The 19,289-nt window shown below is 41.8% G+C and overlaps 4 protein-coding genes across 4 annotated transcripts; 3 read left to right on the top strand and 1 right to left on the bottom strand.

The window, feature by feature from the left end:
- The first annotated feature begins 22 nt into the window (after window positions 1-22).
- Window positions 23-3,948, top strand: LOC126371569 (organic cation transporter protein-like). The gene is made up of 6 exons (XM_050016893.1): window positions 23-344; window positions 655-880; window positions 1,168-1,423; window positions 1,590-2,225; window positions 2,305-2,486; window positions 3,029-3,948. Exons 1-6 carry the CDS (start codon window positions 130-132, stop codon window positions 3,182-3,184), a joined length of 1,671 nt encoding a protein of 556 aa, XP_049872850.1. The 5' UTR covers window positions 23-129; the 3' UTR covers window positions 3,185-3,948.
- Window positions 3,949-5,350: 1,402 nt separating this feature from the next.
- LOC126371648 (solute carrier family 22 member 7-like) lies at window positions 5,351-9,349 on the top strand. Its single transcript, XM_050016961.1, has 6 exons — window positions 5,351-5,553; window positions 6,122-6,368; window positions 6,444-6,699; window positions 6,926-7,573; window positions 7,775-7,956; window positions 8,744-9,349. The coding sequence occupies exons 1-6, from the start codon at window positions 5,351-5,353 to the stop codon at window positions 8,885-8,887; spliced, it is 1,680 nt and encodes a 559-aa protein (XP_049872918.1). The 3' UTR covers window positions 8,888-9,349.
- A 547-nt stretch (window positions 9,350-9,896) lies between these two features.
- LOC126371423 (organic cation transporter protein-like) lies at window positions 9,897-14,542 on the top strand. The gene is made up of 6 exons (XM_050016707.1): window positions 9,897-10,814; window positions 11,323-11,551; window positions 12,020-12,275; window positions 12,705-13,346; window positions 13,435-13,616; window positions 14,134-14,542. The coding sequence occupies exons 1-6, from the start codon at window positions 10,600-10,602 to the stop codon at window positions 14,290-14,292; spliced, it is 1,683 nt and encodes a 560-aa protein (XP_049872664.1). The 5' UTR covers window positions 9,897-10,599; the 3' UTR covers window positions 14,293-14,542.
- LOC126371424 (organic cation transporter protein-like) lies at window positions 14,464-18,872 on the bottom strand. The gene is made up of 6 exons (XM_050016708.1): window positions 18,392-18,872; window positions 17,827-18,052; window positions 17,384-17,642; window positions 15,881-16,516; window positions 15,631-15,812; window positions 14,464-15,290 (listed from the first exon to the last, which is right to left on the bottom strand). Exons 1-6 carry the CDS (start codon window positions 18,562-18,564, stop codon window positions 15,084-15,086), a joined length of 1,683 nt encoding a protein of 560 aa, XP_049872665.1. The 5' UTR covers window positions 18,565-18,872; the 3' UTR covers window positions 14,464-15,083.
- Window positions 18,873-19,289: the final 417 nt, after the last annotated feature.

Below are 19,289 nucleotides of genomic sequence, written 5' to 3' on the forward strand. Positions count from 1 at the left end.
AATAGATTAGTCGAGTTAAGTAACATATATATTTACTTGCTGCTCGTGTAGGAAGCGCACGAGTATCTTTAGAATGCTACATTTATTTCTTTCTCCATCATATCAATACACAATTTGAATTATAAATCAATGAAGAAAAATAAAGAGAAAACAATATCAGATGCTCCGGTACCAGAGACATTAGATGAAAGATGTGAAGTGAGCCTCGACACGATCCTGATAGATGAGGTGGGCCAGTTTGGCTGGTACCAGCTGCGGCAGCTGGCGGTGTTGGCATTGGCCATCCTTTGTATTTCTGTGGCTTCCTCCGAGTACATCTTCACTGCTGGCAGGATCCCCACCAGGTGAGTGATACGCGTTATCAGGAAGAACTTTAGGTGGCAAAGGTCATTATTAAAGCTTGAAACAGAGAAGACATTTGCACGAAATAATAAAATTTTATCAAGTGGAAGACTTATTTCCCAAGTATTTAATATAAAATGTTATGTTTTGTTTTTATTTCAATTGTTGTGATTTTTTTTTTGCATGCTAACGACTGCGTTTCTCGTCACCGTTCACGACTATTCCGTTACTCCAGTTTGACCTTAATAGTTTAAGTATATTTTTATTTCATTTCATAAACTTATTGTTGTTGCTACCTATATTGCCTTGCAGGTGTCTGATCCCGGAGTGCGAGAGTGCCGGGCCGGAGCAGTTCTCCCCGTCATGGCTGGGGACCGCTGTGCCCGGCACCGACGGCAGGCTCGACAACTGCCAGCGGTACAACTCCACCGGGATCGCCAACGTCACTGACTCCTGCCCCGCCGACCTCTTTGACCAGCAGACTGTCGTGCCTTGCGACCAATATGTCTATGAACATACTAACACCGTTGTTTACGACGTAAGTTGAACTTTTAGTAACAATTCATGATCGAAACTTTTACCTAGTGAATGTCCTTTGACTTTCTTTTTGACTTTGACTTTTGATTTGCAACTACATAAACATAAACGGGCTATAATTTAAACTTGATGTACACAGTGCCGGCACCGGGGGCGTACTGGACAGAAATATTTGCAATGTTTGAATTTGTATGTGCGCGTTCACACAAAAGTTTGGCGCGGGGTCGTGTGGTCTGTGTTTGTTGGCAGTGATGTTGTGAGTGAAGAACATAATATTTGAATGTTTAGTTCGAGCTGGCATGCGACGAGTGGCGGCGGTCGCTGATCGGCTCCCTGCGCACTGTTGGCATGTTGGTAGCACTGCCACTGGTGGGGCTCGTGTCAGATTACTGGGGCCGTCGTACTGCGCTTGCGCTCACCGCCGTCAACACCGCCTGGATCGGTTCTATCAGATACTTCGCCAACACCTACATCGGTTTTATCGCCTCTCAGTTCCTAGAGTCTGTTTTTGGATCCGGCGGATATTCATGCGCCTATATACTGAGTAAGATTCAATTATGTTGTACTTCTTTACTTTGTATCAAAACGACTTACCACAAATATTTAGCAATTATCAATCGTATACACTTACTTTACAGCACATTATACCACGCTTCGTTCACAATATCTTTAAATAACTACTAGTAATTTTAGGTTCTCATTTTCAACAGTGACAGAGATAGTTGGCCCCAAGTATCGCGTGGCCGTCAGCGCTGCAATGAGCACCATCTTCGCAACGGGCGGAGTCGTGTGTGGACTGGTGGCGTGGGCTGTGCCCGACTGGAGGCTCTTGACTTTAGCAATCTACCTCCCACAGTTGTTGGCCATCTCATTCTTTTGGATCATGCCCGAGTCGGTCCGTTGGTACCTAAGCAAAGACCGCCACGAAGAAGCTCAACAAATTTTAAAGAGAATGGCTCGCGTCAATGGAAAGCAGTTATCTGAACAATCAATGCTTGCATTAAAGAAAAATGCCGAAAGAGAAAAACAAATGTCGGAAAAGGAGACGATAAGTGAGGAACCCTGGCTAATAGTGCTCGTGTTCCGACATAAGCCGATCCTGCTTCGTTGTTTGGTGTCGCCAATATGGTGGATAACCTGCACTTTAGTCTATTATGGTTTAACGATAAACTCCGTCAATATAGCTGGCAATTCGTACATAAACTTTATAGTGGTAACAGCCATTGAGATTCCTGGTTTCTGGTTAGCGTTTCTGCTTATGAACGTAATTGGCAGAAAGCCTACGCTGATGATGTCATTTTGGATATGCTCTGCCTGTCAATTTGCTTATCTTTTCGTACCAACTGGTAAGTAGGTGCTAGTTATTATTATTTGTAACGCACAAATGACACAAGATGTTAAGATTAATTGTGAACTTATTTCCAGATTTGTACGGAGCATCGTTGGCCTTGTACCTGATAGGCAAGTGTTCCATTGCCTCTGTGGCCACAGCCATGTACGTCTACACGATCGAGCTGTACCCGACCAAGTACAGACACAGGTTGTTTGCTTTCTCCTCCATGATGGGACGTATAGGCAACATCATCGCGCCACTCACGCCGGCTTTTGTAAGTAAAAACTCTACCATATAATCTCATATACTTATTTATTTATTTTTTTCTTTTATGTATTAAATAAAAATATTCAGTGTGTCTTTTTAGCAATGGCCTTAAGGAGCTACTTTATTTTATTTTTTATTTATTTTATTAATTCGAAGTACCAACAACTATATCTATACAATGAATGCTTACAAATTCAATTAAAACAAAGCCATTTAAAGGTATTCGCAAATGAAAACATATATGATGTTACAGACTTATCATCTAGGAAGTTAAGAAACAGTGTTAATAATATTCAAGTATTAATTGTTGCGTTCGCACTGGGACCAAAAAACTTATTAATAAAGATACGTCTTATCTCTGCAGGTTTTATACAAAATAGATCTAGATCTTTATTCACAAAACTATTACATTCTAAAAGGAAGGTATGTGTGCGGCGGTTTGAGTTCTTGTCGTGGAGTCAACACAACAATGTTATACCTATTTGATCCAAAGTTGTTACCCACTGAATAAAAATATTTGAAATTTTGAATTTTGTCCGACATCTTCAGGGTGATCGACTACCGTTCATCCTATTCGGCGGCATGGCGCTGGTAGCGGGGCTGCTGGTGCTGGTGACGCCGGAGACTCGCGGCGCGCGCTTCCCGGACACCATGCAGCAAGCTGTCCACATGACCAACGCAAAGGCCACGCCACGCTTTCGCTGATTAATACCTGACGAAACATCAGTAGACTCACATACACAAGATTTCAATGAAAAGCTCACGTGCTATCTAGGAGTACCAGCACTAACCTCGTGACTGCGACATCTGTCCGCTGCCACCAGAAGGTGCAATGACGTGTGCTTGTCAACGATCTCATGTATTTTACTGACTGCCATACGCCTTAGAGACATCAACGTGTCCGCGATCAGCATAGTTGTAGTTGGTTAAATAATAATTAGCACGTTCAGAATCATCATCATCATCAGCCGTACGACGCCCACTGCTGGGCATAGGCCTCCCCCAAGGATCTCCACGACGATCGGTCCTGCGCTACTAATACTACGTATAGAACGGCAACTCTCCGCTCCCCACCAGTACCTGAGCTAGGTTTACCTCACCCTCTCTCGAACATATGTAGTTTAGACTTGAATCGAGAAGGCAGCGCGCGGACCGTTTTTTTTTTTAATTTTTTTATCAGTTTAGTTATGGTACGTTCGAATTATGATTATGGACGCCAACGTTCTTTCGTCCGATTCGAATATTTGATTTCATTGTAATTTCTCGCGCTGGCTCGCTTGCGCAGCTATAAATATTTATTTTTCATTGTGATTGTTCATCAAAACATGGTAAATAATTTACAATAAAATTGAACCTAAGCTAAATGCTTAATGTAAAAATAATGTCAATGCAATTAATAAGTTCAGTGACTTTTAAGTCAAGTGTAAAGTCTATTTTATTTATAATGTGAACCTTCATTGTTCAAATTTCATGTAAGTACTTATATGATTTGTGTCTGTGATTTGTGTAATAAATAAATAAATAAATATTAATCGATTATTATAAAAGCATCTTTCATAAGTAGTACTACCAACCTAAGTAAGTAATGACGGTTAAATTAGGTATTGTATTGGCAGCCCTCAGACGTCACACACATACCTAGTTACGCCTGTTGATAATGTCAATGTGTGTAGTGTCTGTGTAGAACGAGGTTCTTTCTATGAAGTGTCCGGGGTGTGCCTTCAGTCCGAAAGCAGGTGACTATGCAAAATACTGGGGTTACATAGTCGGTTTTAAATACCTATTTATATTTTGTAAATAATTTAGTAGTTAAAGACAATTTATTAAGTGAATGTGCAATTTTATAATTTGATATCGTCAAATATATTATCATATCACATTTTGTCTTCATTTTGATAATATAATGTCGTATTTCCCGTTACGTATTATAAAATTTTATCTTATGACGAAGACAATTTGATAAAGTGTAATGTGTCAAACAAATACGCGTATGACATAATTATCTTAGTGTTAAAACATTTGGTAATGATTAGAAATACAAATAATAAATCTACTCTGCCAATCGGTAGGGTAATAGACCCTCACGCTCATCATAATATACTTCATCATCACCAGCCCAATAACGTCCCCACCGCTGGGGCACGGGCCTTCCCTATGGATGGATGGATAGGGAGATCGGGCCTTAAACCACCACGCGGGCACAGTACGGATTGGTGGTTATTAACGACTGCTAATGCAGCCGGGACCAACGGCTTAACGTGCCTTCCGAAGCACGGAGGAGCTCGAGATGAAAACTTTTTTTGTGGTCACCCATCCTATGACCGTCCTTTGCGAAAGTTGCTTAACTTCAACAATCGCGGGCCGAGCGCGTTTACCGCTGCGCCACCGAGCTCATCCATAAATATACTTAGTAACATGTTATTATATCTCGTACTTATACATAAGAAAATGGCCGTAAAGCAGCAGCATAGAGGACTAAATATTTTTCGTGTTGTAGATTTGCCGCAAATGGCATTAACTACCCTACTAACTAGGCCGGACAAAAGGGGCCTACAATAATGACATCTATCGATAAGGTACTAACAATGTAGGATGAATTTCATAGTTCAGTCGTGCCATCATAGAGTAAATAACTACCTAAGTACGTAAAAGTAAAATCAACTGAGACGCCTCAAATGCACACAGTAGCCGATAACATGTACTTATGATGGAATTAACTCCTCTAAAATTATACACACTTTGTTATCTCCTTAAATATAATGTTTCATCTGTTCAACAAAACTTGTTCATTACTTCTCTCTGTGAATTTAATACACATAACTTAAGAAATATTACGTTAAATTGTGTAATTATTGAAAGAATAAAGGAAATATGGAGGAAAATAATAAGTTACAAATAGAAAATGAAGAGTTGGTTGCGAAACCGAAGCTGGACCTAGACCGGATCCTGATAGAGGAGGTGGGTCAGTTCGGGCGGTACCAAGCGCGGTTCATGGCCGTGTCGTTGCTGATGGTGCTCTCCTTCGCTACACTCTCTGCTGAGTTTATATTCACATCTGCTAGGGTACGGACTAGGTAAGGTGGAAATATTTATTTTAACACAATAAGGGATCAGTAAAATTCAAAATTCAAAAAAATATTTTTCAAAATTGGTCAGCGATTTTTGAACGTCAAAAATTAAATTACATTATTATGTAACTAGCTGTAAAACTACTACCACATCGGAATCTGTAACGCTGAGGGAAATACGTGGCCAGAAAACCTCAGGGCCCTAGTCCTACTGTTTCATGTTTTCCTTTCTTTTTTTAAATCCAGTTTGTATTACATAATTTATAAAATTAAATACAAAAGTATTACAATTACAGTCGGTGGAAGGAAAGTGAAAAATAAAGAGTTTATGTTGTAGTAGAAAGTTGAATGCCCACAAGAAGCGCTGGGTGTTTGGTAAAGGACTGGAACAACCTGCTGAAGTATGTGTGTCTCCGTTATTACAATCTTAGAATCATCCAAGCTAGAGTGAATGGACATTGACTTAAATAGCATGTCCCACTGAACGATACATCTCCTAGTGGTGGTATTTAAATAAAAAATACACAAAAATATATAATCAATATGAAGTGTAAATAAAAATCAATTTCTTTAGGTGTCTAATTCCGGAATGTGAAAATTCTACCGAGAACATCCAATTTGCTGCGGAGTGGCTGAGTCACGCACTACCGAACACTAGCACCGGGTACGACAACTGCCGCCGCTTCGCCCGCGCCGCCGCCAACGACACTTCACCTGGAGACTCCAGCACAGACAAATGTTCTATCACATTCTTTGACATAACCACTACAGAGCCTTGCGAAGCGTACGTTTACGAAAATACTAACACTGTAGTTTACGACGTGAGTATAAGGTTTGATTACTTCTGTTGATACCTTGAAACGTAAAGAAATAAATTGAATGTTTGCTGAAGACAGTTCGGTCTGGCCTGTGACGAGTGGCGCCGGTCCCTCATCGGCTCGATGCGCACGCTGGGCACGTTGTTCGCCATGCCGCTCACGGGGTACGTGTCCGACCGCTGGGGCCGCCGCACCGCGCTCCTCATCAACCTCGTCAACATCGGTGTCATCGGACTCTCCAGGTACTGGGCCACATCCTACATCGCCTTCATCGCCGCTGAGTTCCTGGAAACTGCTCTTGGCTCCGGCATCTACACGTGCATCTTTATTATCAGTAAGTACACAAATATTAAAAAGTAAATATTATTATAGATCTACCAATCCCATGATTTATCATTTACTTACGTTCCAATTCAACAACCAACTCAAATAATTTAAAAGTTATTCATATTATGAACATGTGGAAACTGCCCGTTCTAAAATACTGAACAGATAAAATTATCAATAATAAATAAATTAAATTCAAGTTATCCCAACTTTTTATTTTTATTCCTTCTCAGTAACGGAAGTGGTGGGCCCCAAATACCGCGTGGCAGCAGGGGCCATGTACAGCACGTTCTTCGCGCTGGGTCACGTCGTATCAGGACTTATTGCAACAGTAGTTCCCAACTGGCGACACTTTACCTTGGTTCTCTACATCACCAACCTCACGTGTACACTTGTCACTATTTGGTTTACTACAGAGTCCGTTCGATGGTATATTACTAAAGGGCGAACCGACAAAGCCGAAAAATTGTTAAACAAAATAGCACGAGTCAATGGCAAACAACTATCGGAGACGTCATTTCAAGCTCTAAAACTGACTGCGAAGATTAGTAAAGAGACACAGATGAAGAAAAAGGAGAAAATGATTAAAGAACCGCGGCTGATTGTTCAAGTGTTCAATCACAAACCTATCTTGCTGCGATGCGTGGTGGCGCCGGTGTGGTGGATGACGTTCTCGTTCATCTACTACGGTCTGACGATAAACTCCGTGACGCTGTCTGTCGGCAACAAGTTGGTGAACTACCTGTGTGTGTCGTTGTTCGAAGTGCCGGGGTTCTGCGCGGCGTATGCGCTGGTTAACCGGGTGGGCCGCAAGCCGGTGCTGGCCGGCGGATACTGGCTTTGCGCGCTGGCGCAACTTGGATTCTTACTCACACCTGCTGGTAAGCTATTACAATAGCGGAATTACTTTAAACAGATACTCAATCTCAGAATAAATAAATCGCCTTCAAAATAGTCAAAGGTCCCTAAAGCTGCAGGAGTGAAAATAGGTGTTTATAAGAGAATTGTGCGCATGCGCAATAATAGGACATAATTGTATTTACTTTACTTACATTATCTTTGAAACGTATTTTTTGTTTCAGGTCACTCCAAAATCTCCTTGGCTCTATACATGGTTGGCAAAGGCAGCATTTCCATGGTGGTGACGTCACTGTACCTGTACACATCGGAGCTGTTCCCCACCGCGCACCGCCACTCGCTGGTGGCCTTCTGCTCCATGCTGGGCCGGGTCGGCGCCATCCTCGCACCGCTCACACCCGCCTTCGTAAGTGCAACTAGATTACAAACTTTTAATCCAATCATTTTGTCACTGAAATTGGTTCAGATTGATAGTAATACTAATGATAAAACTGATGATTAACCTAAACTGAGGAGCTCGGTGGCGCAGCAGTAAACGCGCTCGGTCTGCGATTGTTGAAGTTAAGCAACTTTTGCAAAGGACGATCATAGGATGGGTGACCACAAAAAAAAGTTTTCATCTCGACCTCCTCCGTGCTTCGGAAGGCACGTTAAGCCGTTGGTCCCGGCTGTATTAGCAGTCGTTAATAACCATCAATCCGCACTGGGCCCGCGGGATGGTTTAAGGCCCGATCTTCCTATCCATCCATAGGGAAGGCCCGTGCCCCAGCAGTGGGGACGTTAATGGGCTGATGATGATGAATCTAAACTTGTGCTAAGTCAAAAGTCAACCTGATAATAGTAGATCTTAAAATAAAAATCTACTGCTTCTGTCAGATGATGACGTGTCAAGGATTTGGTCCTTTAATGAGCACATACATATTGTAAGCGATTGTAAACCGGACACGTTCGACGCACCAGCCCGTCGTCAGCACGTGATAACATAAGGAAAAATAACATAACAATTGCTTCATTAAGTGATACTGTCTACATAGAGATTTGAATAGATAGCAGTAAGCTAGATCAAAGTCCTAAATGACATGATTGGCGAATGCACTATAACCACGACAGTGAAACCGTAGTAGACTGGAGAGTTTAGTGGCATAATCACACATAAGTATAAACGGACGGGTGTTGTCGTATGTTTGTTGCAGGGTGCGCAGCTGCCGTTCATGTTGTTCGCGGGCATGGCGACGCTGTCGGGGGTGCTGATACTGCTGACGCCGGAGACGCTGGGCTGCCGACTGCCAGACACCATGGAGGACGCGGCCACCATCGGACGGGACAACACTATATGATTACAATATTGTTGTGTAGCTAATATAATCTGACACTTTTCGTAGTGGATGTACGTACCAAAGATAGAAAAAATACAATCAGATTGTAATAATAAATGAATAAATAAATAATATCACAAATTACACAAAGACAAATTAATAATAGTTACATTACACAAATCATAGCTCAATCATATAAAATATGGCGGGCGTCTGAAATAATAGGACCTTCTTAGTATAACCCACGATACATCGCCTAATATAACTATTTACTGTTTGTTTCCCTAGGCACTACTGCTTGGCGCTACCAGTCGAGTCATAGGAGACTTTTCTTTCCCGTGACACTGTAGTCTAAATGCCCACGCTTGGCCTAGGACTGAGTTATAATCTTGGAGCTTTCAAAGCTAGAATGAATAAGCATTTGTTAGGTAAGAGTATCTCATTTAGGCCACTATCCCTTAGGCCCGTAAAATTGTGGTCAAACGCAAAAGTCCTATAAACTTAATAAAAGGCTTCGATTTTTTTATCAATGGCAGGAATTGTATAAATGACGTTGAAGTTTAAGATTTGATAGACGTCACACACTACGCTACTATGTAGGCATCAACTCCAGATGCAATAAACAAATAAATGGACATAAAATTATCGCCTTATCGTTTTTATTACAGCGATGTCACAATGTTTTATCCATGTCCAGGGTACAGGGTGTTGTTACCGCATACTTTGCAAAGAAATAATAAAAATTAAAAGAAATCAGAATCATTGAGATCGGTCATCCACCTCACAACTCACACGCTAGAAGAAGAAGACTAGAAACAGGAATGTACCCAGCATGTATCATTGCACACCGATTTGCATATTACAGGAATGCACATCAACCAAAGTTTTCATTATAAATCTGTATTTTCTGGATTCTATTCGTCTAGTCAGGCCTCCAGCATTAACCTCATCCACAGGGCGCCGTTGCAACAATCTTTCTTTGACCAGTGACCTTTTACAGTTTAAAGTGTAACATACTTAGTGCTTTATCATTAAATTCATAATAATCTAAATTAAAATTACAACTCATTCCCTGAGCCTCAGGAATATTTGCAGAGGCACGCACTGATAGCTTTCACGCCATCATTAGGTAGAAAGCGGCCTCTATGATGCAGCCCCTTTGCGATAGCCACAGCACAGTCCTGAATATGATCGCTGCACGACCAGACCGTCTCTTTCAGAAAGACTGCGTCGAGAAAGCCATATTAATAAGTACTAACATTACTAGCCTAGGTTAGGACAATTGTAACCAACAATTTAACAAAATTATGGATGTAATTTCTGAAAAAAAAAAATTATGACATATACATCTAATTTCTTTTTAAATCAGCTGTATACGAAACAATGACATTGCATTCGCTGGAATTTAAATAGATTTTATAGATAACAAAAATGTCGGTTATCTTTGATAAAATACTTTAGCTAGGCAATATAATTTATTGTATACCAATTCGTGGTCCAGGCATGATCAATTAGAATACATACATCATTAACAGTATCATCATCAAATCGATAATACATAAAAAAGGGTTGAGAACTTTAAGTTCATTTGAGTGCGGACCACGCAGTCAATAGCACCAATACTTGCATTCATTAAAAATATTTTAAGTATATTACAAATGCAAAATTTTCTGAAATAATATTACAATATTTGATGAGTTTTCTTAAATAATTACTTAAAAAGTTTTATAACGATGGAGAAGACAGAAGAAACCCCGCAAGAGCCGGAGATAGAAAAGTCTCGCGAGGAGTCGTCACAGGCGGTGGACCTGGACCGCATCCTGATCGAGGAGTTAGGGCAGTTCGGATTGTACCAGCTACGAGGGTTGTTGTTGGCTATAGTGGTGGTAGTGTTCGGCGCGTGGGCCGCCGTCGAGTACATTTTCACCACCGCCAGAATTGAAACACGGTCTGTTAAAGTTTTAATTTTAAGTTTTAGACATTATGTGTTAACTTTTTTAAGAATAATAAATATCATGTTCTGTTATGTGTAGATACTTACTAAATTATCATAGTCCTGATGTCAGATTTCGTTTTTAATTTAGCAGTATTTGTTTTAACTATTTACTTAGCAATTTATTAAGTTTGAAATCGCAGTTACGTAATGAGGTAGGTCAGGAGGCTCAGACTCAGACTGTTTGATATTTATCGCTAATAAAAAAAAAACTTGTCAATTTACATGCAATATGATTCGTCGTGGAGATCCTTGGGGGAGGCCTATGCCCAGCAGTGGGCGTCATACGGCTGATGATGATGATGATTCGAACTCGATCACACTCACATATTTTCTACCAATAACTATTGCTGTATCCTACGAGTACTTTATTGTCGATGGGACTTTGATTTGCCATCATTCTGTGGTTAATGCAATTCTTGGAACCCGGAAATTAATTTAAAATATTTCAATGAATTTACAGATGCCTGATCCCGGTGTGTGAGAACGCCGCGACAGTTGAGTTCTCTCCATCGTGGCTGGGCAACGCCGTGCCGCTGACAGACAGCGGCAGGTTCGACAACTGCCAGCGGTTCGCCAACACCAGCGCCACCGATGTCACCGGCACCTGCCCCGCCCTCCTCTTCAACCAGAATAATGTCATCTCTTGCGAAGAATACGTCTACGCTAATGCAGAAACTGTTGTGTACGATGTGAGTTTTGTGCTTTTCTTTTATGCTTTTCTAGTTTTCATGTTGACGCAAAGGTGTATAAGTGTTTGATTGCTACCTAATATTCAAACATACATCTTTTAATGCTTTCGAATTCGCTATATCTCCATAGGTATGTAATAAAAAATAAAAAAGAAAACTTATAACCAATGGTTGAATAACCTAAAATAGTTTCGTCGGCATCAGCTTCCAACTCTTTAAATTAAATACTTAAGCATTTTTTTTTCCATAGAGTAATGAAAATGGAGGCGTTTACTCCACGGACAAGAGCGCAGCTCTTAAATAGAGAGAGAGAGAGAGAGAGAGAGAGAGAGAGAGAGAGAGAGCTTCTTTATAAGTCACCTTTCGTTTCCCTTTTCTTTATTGTTGAGTTTGGTCCATGTAACCTTTCCTTGGTTTTCTGTTTCCTTATTTTTGTTAGTGTACCACTACATATTGGTGTGCTTACAGTACGACCTGGCATGCGACGAGTGGCGCCGGTCGCTGATCGGGTCTGTGCGCACAGTGGGCGTGCTGCTGGCGATGCCGCTAACGGGCTACGTGTCAGACCGCTGGGGCCGCCGCACGGCCCTCGTGCTCAACGCCGTCAACACCGCCTGGCTCGGCGCCATACGCTACTTCGCCAACACCTACATCGGCTTCCTTATCTCGCAGTTCACTGAAGCCATGTTTGGTGCCGGTGGCTTTAACTGCACTTACATCTTAGGTAAGGTCTTGAGCTTTATTACTGTAAGCAAGCAATATTTTATTTATATGGAATGAACGGCATCATCCGGTTTTATTGTTGAAACACGCTTCCAGTCTTCCAGGCTATGTGCATTTTTAAGTATCACTGATGTGATCATTATATATATGATCATTGGATATCTTCTACGTGTTAAACTTTATATTCTAGATACACAATAGATAATTACTACATGAGCAGAAATTGTATTGATTACAATATTAATTACAAAGAGATCGGTAGATAAAATTATGTACTTACCTACATTATTAAAGTGATTCCCCTGAGTATTAATGCGCATAGTAGGTACATATATATATATGATCAATATAAACATATAATGATACCTTTTACAGTATACAACTTTTTATCGTATTTTAAAACCCTGATGAAAAATGTTTTATTTGGCAGTTATGGAGTTGATGGGTCCTAAGTACCGCGTGGCGGCTGGGGCGACCTTGAACACATTCTTCGCCGTGGGTCAGGTCACCATGGGTCTAATCGCGTGGGGCGTGCCCACGTGGCGGCAGCTCACACTCGCTCTCTACGTGCCGCAGTTCATCACCATCTCTTACATTTGGATCATGGCTGAATCTGTCCGTTGGTATATGAGTAAGGGCCGATACGAGGAGTCGGAAAAAGTATTGCTCGAGGTGGCTCGAGTGAACAAGAAAACATTGTCAATGAAATCTCTAGAAGCGCTGCGTGAGAGCGCGGAAGAGGAGAAGCGTCGGCAAGAACTGGCAAAAGCGCAAAAGGCGCAGGAGCCCCTACTACTGGTGCAACTGTGGCGCAACAAGCGCGTTCTGCTGCGCTGCTGCGTGTCGCCCGTCTGGTGGATCACCACCACCTTCATCTACTACGGCCTCTCCATCAACTCGGTCAACATGTCTGGCAACAAATATCTCAACTATGTAGCGGTGTCGGCCGTAGAGATTCCTGGTTTCTGGACGTCATTCCTGCTCATGGGCATAGTTGGCAGGAAACCAGTTTTGATAGGTGCGTTTTGGATTTGCGCTGCTTGCCAAGTTGCGTACATTTTTATGCCTAACAGTAAGTACTTTTTAAAACTTGTCTTAACATTCTTCTGAATTGTTTTTACTACGGACAATAAATATAAAACCTGAAATCTGCCTTGCAGACCTGTACGGGGTGTCGCTGACGGTGTATTTGATTGGCAAATATGCGATCGCAATGGTGATGACAGCAGTGTACGTGTACACGGCCGAGCTGTACCACACCAAGCACCGCAACACGCTCTTCGCCTTCGCCTCCATGATGGGCCGTATCGGCGCCATCGTCGCGCCTCTCACACCCGCATTTGTAAGTCTACTTATTTTCTTATCTAACCTATTTGATCCCACTCGGTAAAGGCCTCTTGCTTCTTTCACTACTCTCAACTTAGCGAAATCTCCGGCCAATCTCGTTGTCACACTATAAGCGTTGACTGCATCATCATCATCAGCCGTACGACGCCCACTGTTGGGCATAGGCCTCCCCAAGGATCTCTGCATACTACGTTGACTGCATACTACAATTTATGTACTACTAGGTACTAATTTTACATACATGCTCATCTTATTAACAAGTTCCTTACTGCTATTGCAAGTTCAATTTGCTATATTACAGACCTAGTGCTTAGTTATGATCATGTGGAGTTGAGTTTAGACAACCATGCTTATCGGTGCGTCGCGTCGTCGAGTGTATAACAATTAAAAAATCGCAACTCGCGCGAATGTTGTGTTGTGAAAGATCGGTTAACGATTCCCTATCGCACAAGAGATAAGGTAATGACCTTCAGGATGTCAGTCTGTACAATAACCTGTGGGATTGTTTCAAGGGCGCGGCGACATTCGAGCAATTGCCGTTCGTGTTGTTCGGCGGGTTCGCGCTGGTGGCTGGTCTCCTGGTACTCCTCACGCCAGAGACGCTCGGAACTAAGTTCCCCGACACCATCGAGGAAGCCAACGACATGGGCCGGACCAAGAACACCTCCTGAGAGTGCTGGCAACCTGCGTCCCAGAGGGAAGCTGCGTAGCTTAGATATAAGAAAAAACAAATATTCCCAATTGGGCTGGTCAGAGGTACATCCATCGCAGGAGTACCCATTCATCACCGAGTTGTTTTTTAGATCAACGTAATTCCGTGGTCTTGGTAAAAGAATAACGACTGGTGTTAAAATAATATATTGGATTTACACTAAAAGCGTACCATAATCTCATTCTGTATTTTATAATATAACCTATAACAAACAATTATTTGTTTCTATTTATAACAAAATTGTATTTTTTAATAATAAAAATACAATTTACGATATTATATCTTACTTAACTTGACCTAAAACCAACATAATTAAAGTTATACTAGTACAGCTTTTAGGTAATTACTAATTTACAAAGCGCCTTACAAATTAATGTGTAGTGTATTTTTGAGGGCTGGTGAGGTCGGTTATCTCACAGCCAACACAACAGAAGAAGTAGTGTTTTTTAACCTTTACCATCCAGGAAAAGGATCACGGCATCATATTACTTGAAAGCGCACTTTAGCTTTCCATAATATAAATTAGAATAAATACAAGCTCACGACTAAATTCCAATACAGACATAGTATGATGAACTAAGTAAGTAGTACCTATACGCGTTTCACCGAGCCTTAATAGACCAATGTGATATAGCTTGGTGGTAAACCGTATCGCCTTGTGTAATGGTCGATAACCAACTGTGTTATTAATACTTGTTTCTTGTGAAATTTTAAAATATCGATTACATTTTACGAGCTCTTACTCTTCATCTACAACCGACTTATAACTTCAGCATCACTAGCTCTGTGCCCTGGTTTCGCTTGTCGTTGGTCTGTCTTACCGATGTGTTCAGCTTCCTCCATGGTGTCCGGCAGTCGGCAGCCGCGCGTCTCCGGCGTCAACAGCATCAGCAGCCCTGATATGAACGACATCCCTCCGAACAACACGAAGGGCAAGTGCTCCCATATTGTCGTTCCCTAAAAAATATATGATTATTTTTATCAGCTGCAAGGCAACACAAATAAACATTAACAAAGAACCTACATTAACCTACTGGTACCAGAGGGCCTAGCCACGGTACACACGTTGTACACAACGACAAGGATGATACTTCAAATCGTCTCAGTTCCAATAGGTAATTGAGTTAACGAAAAGATATACGTATGCAACTTAGCGGGCCCCAGTAGTATTATATGCAGACAGTCACATTGATGATTATATTTCCAAAGACTTAACTTGAGGACTTTGGTAACTAAAACTCCTCAATATATTGCAGCATATCGATTCAAAATTATTTTACCATCTGCTTGCACTTACGAGAGCGGGCGTGAGCGGCGCGACGATGGACCCGAGGCGGCCCATCATAGAGGAGTATCCGAACAGCCGGTGGCGGTGCTGCGTGGGGAACAGCTCCGACGTGTACAGGTACACCGCCGTCGCCACTATCGCGATGCTGTACTTGCCCACCAGGTACACCACCAGCGACGCCCAGTACATATCTGAACAATAACACACTCATTCAAGCAATTACATTAAACAACTAATCGAAGTATAGAAATTTACCCACCATCAGGCATAACAATAAATGCTATCTGACTCGCCGCACAGATCCAATAAGCTCCAATGTTGACTGCTTTCCTGCCAATGCGGTCAAACAGCACCATCGCAGTCCAGGCCCCGGGGATCTCCACCGCCGAGACCGTCACGTAATTCAGGTAGCGGTTACCGGAGATGTTCACCGCATTGATGGACAGCCCGTAGTAGATCAGCGTCATGGTGATCCACCACACCGGCGTCAGTAGGCAGCGCAGCAATATCTTCTTGTGTTGAAACACGAGCACGATCAACCACGGTTCATTGCTACTACTCTTCTCAGCTGTCCTCTTCTTCTGCTCTTCTGCTGCAGATCTCAACTCAATGAGTGACTTCTCAGATAATTGTTGTCCGTTCGTTTTAGCGATTCGTCTAAGACCTGCTTCTGCTTCTTCGTATCGGGCCTTGCTCAGATACCAGCGATTAGATTCTGGCAGTATCCAAAAGTACGTCAAGAATAGCAGCTGCGGCGCGTAGATGACGAGCGTGAGGTGCCTCCAGTACGGCAGCGCCCATGCTAGCAAACCCAAACAGACCTGGCCCGTCGCGAAGAAAGAAATTATTAAGCTGCAAGTTGCTACGCGGAATTTTCTCGGCATCGATTCTGCGACTGTAATGAGAAGATTTCATATAAGTATGTATTATTTGTATAGTTTCTACAAAATTGATAAGTACTTAAGTAAACTCACTAACCCCTATGAGGGTAGATAGTCCAAATTCGTCAGAATAAGAAACACACTTGGCCACAAAGTGATCTTTTGGTATGATGATCCCAATTCAGCCGATTTACTTGGGATTTAAGATATTATTAATATACAAACAACAAGAAAATTCTAAAACTTGAAACTTTCACCTCCCGAACAAAGACAAACTTAGTAATGCGGTCGAGTTTCAAACATATTGTATAGCAATTATATTGAACAAAATGAAAAGATAAGTTTGTCGAGCCGTAGCTTGGTTGACAGCGCGTCGTTACTAGACGATGCATTTTACACGCCCAGGACGTTAAGAGGGTGCACAGTCTAGGAAAATTACCTATTGCACACTCGCACACGCATTAGGCGTATAGATAATATGAGGCTTGGCAGTTATGCTACCATCACATTAGTATAAGGTGGGAAAACTATTTCGCTAACTTGGACCTTTCTTTCGTAGGACCTTGGACGTAAATAAGGTAATAAAATTGGCTGGTTTTTTTTTTTCATTCTGTTACATAGTTCTTGAAGTAACGAAACGCCCAAGCCTAAAACGTAGAATTTGAGAACTTAGGGTTTGTATAGTTAGAGCGTATAGTATAATTATAAGCTTGGCTCTACATGAAATCTGATAACTTTTTGACATTGCGATCGATATGATCTCGTCTTGGCGTAATTGTATATGAAAAGGTTTTTGTTGGGATCTTTTATTTTCGTCAAAGATATGAAATGAAATGGCCAGATTTAAAGAATTCACCCGGTATATTAATAGTAACACTTACCCATAATATAACAGCAGCTTGCAATGGCTCCAGAGCCAAATGCAGACTCGGCGAACACGGAGATGATGAATCCGACATATGTGTTGGCGAAGTAGCGCAGCAGGCCGATCCAGCCGGTGTTGACGAGGGTGATGGCGAGTGCGGTGCGGCGGCCCCAGCGGTCGGACACTATGCCGGCCAGCGGCAGCGACACAAGCGCGCCCGTCGTGCGGATCGAGCCCACGAGCGACCGCCGCCATTCGTCGCATGCTAGACCTAACTAGAAACACGACAAGCAGTTTTAACTTCCAACACTGCGGGTTGATGGAGACACAGATTCGAGTAAATTTAGAAATATAAATAAACAAGTCACTAATCGTTCAAAACATATTCTCTAATTAAAAAAATCTAAAACTAAATCTAAAACTACGTCTTTAAATCAGAATACATTAATCAAAGCTCACTGTATAAACGGCGGAATCAGTATTCTCGTAGACGTGTTGTTCGCAGTCGACGATGGTGGTGGTGTCGAAGAGTGCAGCAGGGCAGGTGCCGTCCGCAGCCGCAGCGCTGCTGTTGAAGCGCTCGCAGCTCGCGAAGCCGTCGCCCTCACTGGGCACCGCGTTCAGGATCCACGACGGAGCAAACTCTTGCTGGCTACCAGAACTCTCACACTCCGGAATGAGGCACCTGAGAATGAAGCAATGCAACAAAATGAGGGATATCGTACAAAATATAACTCGCTGACTTGTAATTTCTTTAATATTCTCTTAACATAAATCTATATACAAGGGCACGGCACTTGCAAATTCGGTCTTATATTATTTAAAATATTTTCACGGGCAGGTTTCCTCACAGCGTTTCCTTCTACCTGAAGCAAGAGATAACAAATTACTTACGCAGATTCAATGCTAATGTTCCCAAACTAATGAGAATTGGAAAACTCGCGATTCGTAAGTTTTTATGAATGCAACAAAGTATCACTATAATTTATAAAAATAGAGTTGAATATCAAATGTAATTCGGTACCTGGTGTTGACCCTACTGGAGGTGAAAATGAACTCGCTGGTGGAGAGAGCGGCGCAGACGGTGGCCACGGCACACAGCACCATTACGCGCAGCTGGTGCCAACCGAACTGGCCCTCCTCGCGCTCCAGCAGCTCCTCCAGATCCACCGGCGGTGGAGAACTCTTCTCCGGCATGTTTACAAAATTATTTTAATTCAAGAATGCGGAACTAACTGGTTAAAGAGAAATGACAAGTTTTGGAGGGCAGTGAGCAAAATTTTTGAAAATTAGGTCACGAAAACACGAATTCTTTAGCCTGCATGTAGGTATTATGTGACAGGAGACGAAATATAGTAACGACCAACTCTTTTATACCACGACAATAAGATAAGTGCTCCAATAACGCGATTTAGTTTATATTTAATATAACAAAGATAAAACTAAATTATCCAGTCAATTACACGTGCTTGAACGCTCTATCAATCTTTAGCATACTTCCACAAGTTCATAAGTACACATTCCGTCTATAATCTATCATTAAACTCATGAATCATGTCTTAAAGATACTTCCACATAGCAAATTATTACAAATTAATTGTAAACAATACACCATGTAAATGGACAGTGTGCCAGAGCCCCTATTGTTATCTTCTGTTTTGCAAGATCAGACGGTCGTAAATATAATCTTAGATAACATTCAATATCTGTATACGGGAGGACATATTAACTTAATGGAACATAAGTAATAAATTAACAATAAGTACGATATATTTTAAAAGATTCCATGTCTTGGTATTTGCAATCCTAACGTGTCCTCTGTATCAGAAAAAGTCATACTTTTAGTATGAAACGAAGTCAGGACATAGAGCAACACGGGCCTCCGACGGATCGGTGGTTCGGACTAATGATTGATCGATTAA

This window comes from Pectinophora gossypiella, chromosome 12 (genome assembly GCF_024362695.1).
Source record: "Pectinophora gossypiella chromosome 12, ilPecGoss1.1, whole genome shotgun sequence".
In the NCBI taxonomy this organism is placed as follows: Eukaryota; Metazoa; Arthropoda; class Insecta; order Lepidoptera; family Gelechiidae; genus Pectinophora; species Pectinophora gossypiella.